The sequence below is a fragment of the Heloderma suspectum genome, chromosome 2 (assembly GCF_057233095.1).
Source record: "Heloderma suspectum isolate Gila_16-S chromosome 2, 16-S_ref, whole genome shotgun sequence".
NCBI classification, from domain to species: Eukaryota; Metazoa; Chordata; class Lepidosauria; order Squamata; family Helodermatidae; genus Heloderma; species Heloderma suspectum.
In genome coordinates, this window is record NC_139459.1 from 183,871,785 (window position 1) to 183,884,240 (window position 12,456).

Here is a 12,456-nt window from a genome sequence, read left to right on the forward strand (position 1 = left end):
GTCATTACTGGGGAAGGCAATGGCAAACCACCCCACTATAGGCTGCCATGAAAACACCAGCGCAAGCGGCATCCCTCTAAGGGTCAGTAATGACCCGGTGCTTGCACAGGAGAAACCTTTCCTTTCCTATACTCGTTATTACTAAATGTGCATCTATACAGATAAATTAGCATGTGCAATTTTTGTGCAATGCCAAGCCCTCTTTGGGCAATGTGTAGCTGGCCACCCTATGTGGGTGTCTGCTGAAACAGCATCTGCCAGCAGAGCGGATTCCCTCTCCTTGCTGCAGATCCACATCCCACCCCCCACCCCAAGGAGAAGTCAGGAAAATTCAGTTATGGGATCAAAAGGCTGATCATGCAATGCTGGATGTAACCGTTAGCATTTATATTGCACATGGAATATTCATATACATGGAATATTCATTTATGTTGCACATGGAATATTCAAAGAATTTCACATACAATCTCTGTCATCCTTGCAAACAAGCCTGGAAGGCAGGTCTTTGTTATTCCCCAATTTGCAGATTAGGGACTGATGCTTATAGGCAAAGCACAAAGGCAGGGCGGTTGAACCTCTTTCAGCCCAAGGGCCAAATTCTATTTCGAAGAAGCTCTCAGGGGCCACATTCCAGTGGTGGGCAAGACCAAAGGCAAAAGGGGTGGTCCCAAAATAACAAAAATGTCAGCATATTTTAGCTTAAAGCTCTTATTGCCATAAGTAAGCCTTAGAAACAGCATTTCAACCTTTTAGACGAGATGGGGGAGTGATGTGCAAAAGCAAGGAAACCACCAAACCATCAGTGGTTGGGGAAAAGGGGGGGGGGTACAGCCCTCTGGGGAAATCCAGGGGGCTGGATTTGGCCCCTGGGCCTGAGCTTCTCCACTGCAGCACAAAGGCCATATACAGAAAAATGATGCCCAAAACATGCCTCACCACCACACTGAATTTCACTACGCACATCAATTGCCACTGGGACAGAGCTGTGGGTACACAATGGGATGTCACAGACAAAGTGCCATAACAGGGGCTGAGCCTGAAGCCTGGCCACAAGCATTGCCTCTTTGACCCAGAAACTGTGGCCCTTAATCTCCTATGGGTTAAGGTAAGCTGTAGAAGCTGGTGCACACACTTTACATGTCTCTGGCACTCTAGCTGGGTTCTGGGGCTAGACCAAGGCTCAGATTAAGCCCAGCCCACGATAAGTGAATGGCGGCAGCACATGATTTTGCTTTAGTTTAGAAACATTCAGCAGCGATAGAATCAGAAACAGTTTCCCACAATTTCATGCACACTTGTGAGTGTGGTGGGGGGCACACTGGTAAGTAGTTTCTCCAATGGCAAGATTCATCTTTGCTGGAAGCAGCAGTGGGTCGAGCAGCACTGTCTTTTAGCTGTAGTATACGCACCTTAGTGCCTGTGAAAATATCTACAGAGTAAGCCATCGTGATTTAAGGGGAGGGTGTTTGCCATTTTAAGTATCTGCTCTGTTAAGCTTACGTTTTGCAGTTCTGTATCACCCATTCGTCATCCTGTAACCAGTGAGTTGGATCCACATTTAAACAGGATCAATTGTGCTGGTGGAAGCAGGCTTCCCTGTGCTGCTATTTGTATAGTCAACTCTATGCCCCCCTACTTGAAATTTAAAAATGAAGTTCTTCATCAAGGTAACCCAGATTCTGTACCAACAAAACATTGAATGTGGGGACCTATACATATTATGCAGCTGTGCAGCATTCTTCTGCATTTTTATTTATCAAATCCATTATATACACCTTTTAGCCCTCTTTTACATAATTCATGACGTTCTGCTAGCCTTGGGAAGAGCTAGGAGAGGAAAATGTGGGACATAAATATAAATAAATCCACAAGGGAAGACATGTGTGCCCTAACTGCTTCGCCAAGCCAGAATGGAAGATCAGTCTCAGGGCTAGAATGCTATAGGCACTACCAGAGGGCAGAATTATTTGCTTTAACTTTTATTCAGGCTTTTAAACATTAAAATACAAATATATTTAAGAATAATTTACAATAATCTCTGGGAATTTGATTTGTACACTGTGCAAATGCTACATATATTCCAAAGAACAGGAGCTTAGGCGGGAACGTTCCCCCTTAAGGCAATACGGGCTCCTGAAGACGAGGTAAGGCAATTGGTGATCAAACCAGCTCGCATAGGCCAAATATTTATCCTCTCTCCCCACAAGAGTAGTTTGCAGTAAAGGCACTTCAGAGTCTACAAAAAATTCATCCAAGTCAAATCCCTCCCACCCTAAACAAGATATCATGCTCTTGTCATGTTGTCTACTGCAGAGACACTGGTAAGCCATAGGCTATGGGGGCAGCACCAATCATGTATTTGAGTCTGGGGGCCTGGCGGGACTGTATGACATACTGGAGCAGTGGGGCTCCAGACCCTGCCTTGAGCCAGCTCTTCAGAAGTGCCTCTGCGTAGCGATCGATGTCTCGGTCAGTCACATCCCAGAGGTTACCCAGCACTAGGGGACTGGAAAATAAGAAACACACCACATCACACACATCACTTGTAAAATCTAATCCTGGATGTAGCAGTTGCTACCCAAAGAGAGCATGAAGGTTCCACTATCTAGCTTCTCTAGAGAGCACTGAGTAATGACTGTAGGGCAGGGATAGGGAACCTCCTCAGATTCCTCTACGGGGTGATGCTTGGCTCCTAAGACCCTAACTCTGACTGGAGATAACAGTTGGGATCCCCCTGCACGCGGCTCCTACTCCCAAAAAGAATCTCCAGCTGCCGCCTCAGGTGAGGGGTGGAGGGGCCTTGCTGCACACCAGGGAAAGCCCACAACCAGTAAAGCTGGCCCCTGGCTGAAACGCCATCTGGTGCTCCGGCCGGGGACCAGATGACATCATGGGTGTGGCTACACCCCTCATGGCAGGGGCAGGTGTGGCTACATCACCAGATATCATCCAGCCCATGAAGAGCTGGGTGAGGGGCCATATGGCCCCACCCCAAAAGTGTTCCTGACTCCTGCTCTAGGCAGCCACCTTCAGTAATGGCATATTTGAGAAGACCATTTCTGCTTGCTAGTTGCAGCCAGAACAGAATTCTTGCCCACTCTCATCAGACTATCAGAACTTCCTATAGCTAGATTTTTTTTTTAAGAGCTACACATTTGTCCTCATTCCTGTCTACCACTTTGCTTTCCAGAACCAGGTATAAGCATCCCCCATGTTTTCAGAGTTACAAGGATCACGGGAAGAGAGTTCTCGAGAGGACCAGAAGGGCACAAAGGGCCATCAGGCTCAACCTTTTGCTACAAAGGTAGCACCATCCACACAAGAGCCCAACCCTACACAGCCCGAACCTATGCTGTGTGCAGGTACAATGCAGAGATGCTGGCTGGGCAAATAGCTAGATTAATTGTGGTGCACAACACTAGACACACTTTTCAGGGAACGCAATCCTCCCTGTGAGGTCACTGGCCAATCTGTCCTAGAGGGAATTCCTTTCCAGCTATGGAAAAGGAGAAAAAAAACCCCACCTCATTCACGCCCCCCACACCCCCAAGCACAAACACGCCTAACAACCAAAATACCACTTTGTCACCTTCCACTGGCGGTAGAGGAAATTTTTTGGATTAAGCTGGAGTTACACTCAGACTGGAAAGGACACATTCCCCCCACATCATCTGGGCAGGCATTCTCCTTGGAACTGCAGGGACAGCCTAGTTCAGTGGTGGACAGAAAGTAGACCTCCAACTCCCAGCATTCCTAACCATTGGAGATGAAGTCCAAATAACTGGAGATCTACCTTCTGTCCACCCTTGGCCTAGCTGGGTATTCCACCTTTCTTTGATGCATCACAAGGTTCAGAGACAGGAACTGGCTTTCTAGGGAATGGGGATGCTTCGGGGCATGCCCTGCCCTTGTCAACTGCAGTGCAGACTCAGCTGGAGAACTGTAGTGTGTCTTTACTCCCCCGCAGCCACAAGATGCCACTACGCATATCCTGGTGGATGATGGAGAAAGGATGCCCCATACAACAACAGACTTAGCAAAGGTGAAGGCATCCAGCGAGGTGGCTTAGCTTTCCCAAGGCAAACTTCGCCCTTCACATACAGTATGGGAATCGCACCCCCCAAGATTCCAGGGTCTACAACTCAGGCTCACCTCAGGTTTTAAAGAGAGGCTGAGCCAGCAGAGGTTGCGGCAACTTACCATCCTGCCATGATGAACTTGAGGATAGCACCAGTTCCCTCCAAGTTGCCCTGCACTGCTAGGGCAGCGCTGCTGCAGCCGAAAAGAAGAGCCACAGCCCTGCAGTCCCTCTTCAGGATGGAGTCCACGAAACGGGCACCTGCACCATGCCCAGCGTAGCTACAGGAAGAAAAACAGCACCACAAGAAATAAGGCTATGACTGGTTGGATCAAAAGTCTGGACATCCTTTTTGCTACAGCCTCAGCTGCCTGTTGTATACAGAAGCACATTTGACTGACAAACAAGTGCATCAGCCGTTACTGCAAACAAGGGATCCAATAGCTGATGCAAGCACCGACCGCATTTACACTCCTAAGAGTGTGAGACACATGCTGGATCACAGCAAGGTCCATTTTCCAGCATTCTATTCACACAGTGGCCAACCAGATGGATGCGGGAAACCCACAAGCAGGACGTGAGTGCAATAGCACCTTCCTGCTCATGTTCCCCAGCAACTGGTGTGTACATAGGCATACTGCCTCCGATACTGGAGGTAGCATATAGTCATCAGGACTAGTAGCCACTGATAGCCTTCTCCTCCACGACTTCTGATTATAGGAAGCTTCCATCTCCAGGGGAAGTTTAGGGTACCACTGGGCCTTTGTTACCAACTTGGACACACATCTGCCATCACTAGGGGAACATGGGTTGCTGGGAGATTGCACCCCACTCCCTCTCAAGATGAGCACTATAGCGAGGAACAAAACAACTTGACTGCAGCCCTCAGATCAGCAATTGTAGGGAGACTGCTTCACCCCATGCCATCCAGGAAACACACAGACATTTGCCCTGTGGCTGCAAAAGGGCAGCAGGGAAAGACATTCTGGCCCTGTCACTGACCAAAAGAACAGAGGCTGCTAGATCAGCTCCCTTAGTCCTTCAATCCCAAGTGGACTGAAAACACTTGTTAAACCTGTCCATTCTAGCAGTGAAAAACTGCCCCACCCCCACCTTTTCCCTCCACTCCCCTTGCAAGCCTAATTTTTTATTGTAAACCTGAGGACAGGGCCTATGCCTTATTTTGATTTTTCTACACCGCCCGTTTAATATAGGTGCATAAGAAACAACACTAATAAGCATGCAGAGCTTTCTAGAATGGAGCCTCCTTAAAAGGCCAAGGGGGCACATTAGAGTGTCACTACATTGTAACATTGCTGTTTTAATTACCCAGAAAAGTTTGAGAGTTGGGGAGCGAAGAGGAGCTCAATCATAAAAGATTTCCCATGAACCAAAGTTGCCACTCATTTGTGAAATCTAGTTTTCACAAAACCACTTTCTGGGATTTTAGGCTCAACTACAACAGCGAAAGGTCAAACAACAACACTAAAAGCCTCCGGAAAAACCTTTGCTCTATTCCTGTGTGTTTACTCAGATTCCCATTCCCTCTTTTTGCTTCTCCAAGTGCTTTTTGCTCACATCTTTCTTAGCAACTGTCAGGGCCTGACTGGGAAAGCCCACATCACACTTTGAGATCTATAAAAAACCTCAGAAAAACCCAACAACATGTGCAATCAACAAACACATTTGCCCAGGGCAACTTGGTAAGCTAGACACAGCTCTCCATAGCTACTGGAAAGAGTTTGCCTTTTGCTGCCAACAGCATGCTTCCCCACCCCAGGACACCGGCCTTCTTCCTCATCACTGGTTTAGCTAGAGGTCCATGATGTACTCACATGTAGAGATCACGTTCTTCAAGGGCCAGTGGTACTTGATCTGTACTGGGGGTCTCTCCCACCACACCTGTCCACCCAGGCTCACTACCAAGTGACAAGTGGGGGAAAAAAGTTAACACGGTTAGTACCAACTGTGCGTTGTTTAGCTGAGTCAACTTTGCAAGCTCCCATAGGCCAAAAAGGAAGCATACTGGCAGGCTGTGTAGAAATCTGGCTTGCATGCAGGATCCAAGCGTGCACATGTGTGCAAACCCGCTTGCTTGTGGATACCTACCTCTGAAACCAGTCTTTGAACATCTTCTCTGTCCCGGGAAGGTTTGTGTGAGGGTTTAGGACATAGAAGGCGCTTCTGCTATTGACACCACGGTTGAGGATAGTCTCTTCCCGGTACTGCTCAAAGGAGATAAGAAAAGTTACTTTATTCAGTGGGAGATAAAACGGAACTTGGTACTGGGCACAGATTTCAGCCTGTGAAGGTTTTCACTAGCTGTAGCCTTGATAAGACAAGGTCGATCTCCAAGGCCAGAGCAGAAAAAGAGTGTGTAAGCTGACAAGGGGCTTCCCTGTGAGTAATGTTTCAGTACCATGTAAGATTCATTCCCCCTTTCCATGACTAGCAGCAGCCTAAATTAACCCATTTAAATCTGCAAACTGTAATTACACAAATTACAGAACTGAGCTTTATAAAAGCTGCAGAATTGATTAAACAAACAAAAAAACCCAAGAGTACATAACCTTGCTTATATATAGTCAGCCCAATGTCTCATTTAGAATCAGAATTAGAAAGGGACCTTCTAGGTCAAAGCTCATTCATCCACCGGCCTCAGTCTTTCCACTTCCTCCAAACCCCCAAACCTATGCAAATCAAAGAAAGGTAGTAGGTGCACTACAGAAGCGTTCCTATGCAAACAGCTCCAGCTGACTCAAGTGAATGAGCCAAGCTTCTGGCCACAGAAGAAGCATGGGTAGCTCAGGACCATTTCTAGCCCATAAGAGCCATGCTGGACCAAACCAAAGGCCTATCTTCTCCAGCATTCTGTTCACACAGCAGCCAACCAGATGCCCCAATGGGAAGCCCTCAAACAGGACAGGAGTGCAGCAGCACCCTCCCGCTCATGTTTCCAGCATCTGGCACGCAGAACCACATTGCCCCCAATACTGGGAGATGATATTCAGCCATCATGACTATATATAGTAGCCACTGATAGCCTTTTCCTCCATGTAGACCCTCCACAAGGTCTTTCCCAGCACTTACCGAACAATCCCTTTCACAAGAGAGGTCTCAGGCATGCAATAAACCTGCTACTTGGCCTTGACCATGTCAGTGCATTTTGCTATGAAATCCATCTTGAAATGGTGGTGGTATCAGGCTCTTCTGTCCTCTAACAGGGCAGGGCAGGGCAGGGGTTCTTTTACCTTTTTTGTAAGTGAGTAGCTAAGCAGGAAACGCAGAGATGGTAACCGGGTCACTGACTGGTCTCCCAAGCACGGTATGTTTTCCCAGGGGAGCTTCTGCAGGTGCTGGAAAGGAGGATCGGGAGTTAAGTCCTTCTTTCTCCGTGTACAAGACAACTGCTAGGCCAGCCTTCTCCAACCTGGTGCCCTCTGGATGTGGTGGACTGCAACTCCCATCACTCCCAGCCAGCATGACCAGCATGATGGGAGTTGCACTCCAACGCATCTGGAGAGCGCCAGACTGGGGGAGACTATGCTAGCCTCATTCGATGGTACAAGTCACCAATATTGTCATATGATGTTCAGCAAGCACATGACAAATTCTCAAAAAGACGGCAAATTATAGCAAACTGAGGTGGGTGACAGCTCTGTATTTTGGCAGAATCAGCCACGCGTCACTGCACGCCTGTCAGCATATTGCCACGTGGGCGATGCATATTTAAATTAATCGCTGTTATGTAGGACATGGAGAAGACTTTACTAATCTTTCCAGCAGAAGAGAGACAAAAAAGTTGCACCAATATCTGGTTGACTACTGATCCTCCTTCAGCTCTTGAAGACTAGGAGGGCTTTCGGATGAGGCTTTTGTTGTGCCATCGCCCTGCCTCATTCACAAAATTTTACAGGGGTTCCAAATCTTCCATTTGCAGCCCTCCCGCATTTTTCCCCACTGCTCCTTCTGTCTTTTTCCTTACCACAAAAAAGATGTTAAGGAGGGAAATAACTTCACAATGCCTTTTGATCGGTAGTGCTAGGAGTCTGTCTGGAAGCAACCTAAGTATATTCAGTCTCGTGGGGGTGGGGGAGGCTCAGAGCTCCAACCATTGAAAAAGAAGCAGAGACATGCCCCTCCCAATCCTCAAAGAACCTGGCAGGCTGCTGCCCGCCTGACCGTCAGGAAGAGAGAAAGCTGCACTTTCAAATGCTGCTTTTGTAGAGCCAATACATTTTGCATCGGATTCTTTTAACCATTCATACTGTATTTTATTCTTTCAACTTTCTGCAATGCACCCAGAAAACATCTGTTATTGGGCAATTAAAAATATAATAAATAAAATTTGGGGAGTGGTGTTGGACAAGCCAAAAGCTGGACAGCACCTGACAGACTGGGGTGGGCAACTTGTGGCCCTCCAGATGTTTTGGCCTACAACTGCCATCAGACCTAGCCAGCATGGCCAATGATGAGGGATTGTGGGAATTGTAGTCCATAATATCTGGAGGGCCACAGGCTGCCCATCTCTGCAATAGACACACCCTTCCCACAAGATGATGCTTTTTGTCCCCCACTGGAAAGGGAACCCAAGCAGCAGCACCTTCCGGGAGCAAAGGATGCAGCCCTGGGTCTGCCATCTCCCCATCCCTGGTATAAGACTGCGCAGAAAGCTCCTTCACCCACTTTATCCAGCACAAGGACCAAGTGACCACTCGATGCCTGACCAGTACAGGATCCCAGTTTGTCCACTGCCTCCTGCAGAAGGTTCTGAGCTCTCTCTTGTTGAGCTGGGTTGAGCCCCTGCGCCAAGCACCGCACATCTTGTGGGGTCAAAAGATGTGACCCAGTCAGCATGGCCTATTTGGAGGGGAGAACAGACATTAAATGTGTACCATCTCTGCCCCACAATCTCTAGCAGGGCTGTCTGATACAATAATAGCTTGTGCAAGGGCAAAAAGCATAGGGCAGCAGGAAAAAGAAGGTGGCAATTAGAATATTAAAGGGTTGGAGAACGTGTCCTGAAAAAGAGAAGAAAAGAACTAGGATTTTTTTTACTTGGTGGGAGTGGGGTGGATGATAGAGGCTTATTTTTTAAAAAATTAGCAACTGCATGAGAGAGAGTGTGGATAGGGGAATTCTCCTTGGATATTAGAACTAGGTGTCACCCAGTGCGGCAGATTTGTAGCAGAATCAGAAGGACAGATGGAAAAACAAAAGCAAAGCCATAAGCAATTCACACAATGCATAACTTAGAGAATTCAATGCTGCAGGATGTGGCAACGGTCACTAATTTAGATAGTTCTCAAAAAGGGATTGGAAATACACATGGAAGGTAGGTTTATCAACAGCTATGGTGGCTATATGGAACCTCCATGGTCAGCAGCGGTGTACCTCTGAATACCAGAAGCTGGGGGCAAAAAGAAAGTCATCACCTTTCATGCCCTACTACCCGGAAAAGATCTATCTAGCTACTGTTTGAAACAAAAGGATGGATTTTTGCTCTGGATTCAGCAGGTCACCCGTAACTCTTTCCAGCTGCTAAAGCGTGCGCGTGGGAGGCGGGGGTGTGGACGACCTGTGGCCCTCCAAATGTTGTTGACTCCAACTCCCATCAGCCCCAGCCAACATGGCCAATGGTCAGGGATTATGGGAGCTGGAGTCCAGCAACACCTGGAGGGCGACCGGTTTCCCCCACCCCCTGTGCTAAAGTCTCCCACAGGCCCCTCACCTTAAGCAGCGCCAGGTCCACCTCCTCACAGCCACACTCCCCGAGATGGGTCCGAAGGCGGGAGGCCTCCTCGGCCAAGCTTGGGTCCTCACAGGCTGGTAGCAGGGCACCCCTCCAGCAGCTCAGCACGTGCGTCTCCAAAGACTCTGTCAAAGCCTGGGAAGGAGAACAGGAGTTCCTCAAAAGGCATAGCCCACTGCCCAGCTGACAAAGGAGGGCGAGAAGCACAGAAGCAATGGAGTTTGGGAGCAGATGCTGCTCTCCTAGCCAGCTCAAACTCTTGCCCTCACCCCCTTCAGCCTTCTTCCAGTCAGGGTGGCAGCCACAGGCAGCAAGGCCACAGTGTTTCAGGGGAGAACAGCACAGCATGAAGGAATCAGGAGTGACTGGTAGAGACAGCAAGAGGTTCTGACCCTGGATATCAAGAGCTCCTGTTCTTATAATAATTGCTGCCAGCTCAAAAAGGCCCAGGTGTGTGAATAGCATCAGCCCTCTTATCCCTTTGCTAGTCTTTAGCATCTCTTTTCATCCAGGAAGCCAGAGGGAGCTCAGTCTTCTAGCATGGAGCCAATGTGAAGTGCCAGCACCTCCTCACCCCTGAAGACTGTATATAGTGGACCAGGGGTGGGCAGGAGATCTACTGGTCTAGGTCTAGATCTACTGGTAGATCTCTGAGTGATTTCCAATAGATGGGCAAGGATTTCTGAGTCCCAGTTGTTTAACAACAGCAACAAAATGACTTCCCCCATCCCACTCTAAACTATACTCCTGAAAAGGAGAAAGATTTGGGTCACCAGGAATGGACTGTTGTGTGGAAGGACTAAGAGCTCCATTCAGTTCAGAATTCTTTCATTCAAAGTATATGCCTTTTGCACCAGGCTCCGGTTGGTGGGTCTCCAGATTTTATTAAAAACTATGTTGATCCTGCAAGCCCAAAGCCCACCCGCCCCTGTAGTCGACCTCACCTTCATTCTCTTGTCCAGTGCAATCCGGCCAGTCCACCAGTCCTTCTTCTCAGTAAAATTAGAGATCTCTTTCTGTTTCTGTAGGATGGCATCAAACTCACTGAGCGCTGAGCTTAAGGGCACCTGAGAAACAAAAAGGGGCATTATGAAAAGCTAACACCACATTCAGGAAGCCAGACATTTTTTAAAAAAAGATGTTCTGCTTCCTTCTGCTCCTACCTTACTGTGCGCGGTCTGTATCTGCACGGTCATGGGGGTGGCATCTTTCTCCAGCCGCGTCAACAAGATGATATCCCCAACGGCTTCTGGCTGGACGCTCACCAAGGTCAATATACACACTGTTACCCCTATAGCAGGAGACAGCAATGCACCCACCCCAACTGAATTGTTATTTTTAAAAGAGCAACACTTCAGCTGTGTTGAGGAACTGTCTGATGGTTAAAGCAGTCCTTTATCTGCTGGAGCATATCATGGGCACAATTGTGCCATCGTGCCTTGAACTCTGGGCAACTTAACACTACACCATTATTTTTCATTTATTTATTTATTTATAATACTTTCATCCTGCTAAATATATTAAAATCCCTAAGTGGTTCACGTTAACATACAACGTAATATAGAAATGAGATAAAAATAATAAATACTTAAAAACATTCAATACCTTAACCACAAAGCAGGATAACAGAATTCCTTTCAGGTTAGTGAAAGCCTGTGTGAATAGGCAGGTGTGTTTTCAAGGGGCACTTAAAACTCGCAACTGTCTCCACCTCCTGAACCACACGTGAGAGAGTGTTCGAAGGGGTGGGTGCCCCTACTGAGGTGGCCCACTTAAGTCCCATCACCTAGTCCTTTCCCCCATTCCTGTTCCCCACACCCTATCTAGTTCCTAATGCAGCCTTCCCAAACCTGTTGCCCCCAGATATGTTGGACTGCAACTCCCAAGGGCCATGCTGGCTGGGAATTGCAGCGGGCACCAGGATGGGGAGGGCTGGCGTAGCAGCTCTTTCTTGCATGGAGAGACGGACTTAACTCCCGATCCTCCTTTCTAGCACCTGCAGAAGCTCCCTTGCACTGAAATCCCCAAGTTGCAATCCTGCAGTACGCACACATAGGCCGCACTCCTGTACACATTTACCTGGGAGTAAGTCCCACTGAATTCAGTGGGGCTTACTTCTGAGTAGGCATGGATAGGATTATACTGTCAAGGTGAAGTCCTTCAGCTTAAAGTCAGTGGGAACTGCATACAGGGTAAATATGTACAGCAGGAACCACTGATTCCCCAACACAGCCTTCCGTAATCTAGCCATTAATGTTAGCCATGCTGGCTGGGAATGATGGGAGTTGTAGTCCAACACATCTAGAGGCCACCAAGGTTGGGGAAGGTTGAGCAAATGCAGCGTTTCTAGAATGCACCACTTCTACTTACTAAACTGCTTAATATTCAACTCTCCAATCCCAGGCTGGATTGCACAACGCAAATTCCGAATTCTAGAGCATGGGATTGCAAACCACCAGCTCGTTAAGGATTTCGATATAGGGATGGGGAACCTCTTTCAGCCCAAGGCCAAACTTGATTTCGGAGGCCACATTCCAGTGGTGGGCAGGGCCAAAGGCAAAAGAGATGGGACCGGAATACAAAAAATAAAATACCAGCATATGTTCGCGTAAAGCTAACTAAGCCT

At 47.9% G+C, this 12,456-nt stretch overlaps 1 protein-coding gene across 3 annotated transcripts in view; it reads right to left on the reverse strand.

Annotated features, from left to right (window-relative positions):
• Positions 1-1,960: 1,960 nt before the first annotated feature.
• Positions 1,961-12,456, reverse strand: part of ESPL1 (extra spindle pole bodies like 1, separase) — a 53,796-nt gene continuing 43,300 nt past the window's right edge. For all 3 annotated transcript variants that reach the window (XM_084836669.1, XM_084836670.1, XM_084836668.1), the window contains 9 exons: positions 10,994-11,121; positions 10,775-10,897; positions 9,810-9,965; positions 8,765-8,938; positions 7,330-7,434; positions 6,188-6,303; positions 5,914-5,997; positions 4,201-4,359; positions 1,961-2,506 (listed from right to left, as the gene is read on the reverse strand). In XM_084836669.1, coding sequence (XP_084692795.1) covers positions 2,305-2,506; positions 4,201-4,359; positions 5,914-5,997; positions 6,188-6,303; positions 7,330-7,434; positions 8,765-8,938; positions 9,810-9,965; positions 10,775-10,897; positions 10,994-11,121 — 1,247 coding nt within the window. In that variant the 3' untranslated portion in view covers positions 1,961-2,304. The remainder of the gene's footprint in view (positions 2,507-4,200; positions 4,360-5,913; positions 5,998-6,187; positions 6,304-7,329; positions 7,435-8,764; positions 8,939-9,809; positions 9,966-10,774; positions 10,898-10,993; positions 11,122-12,456) is intronic.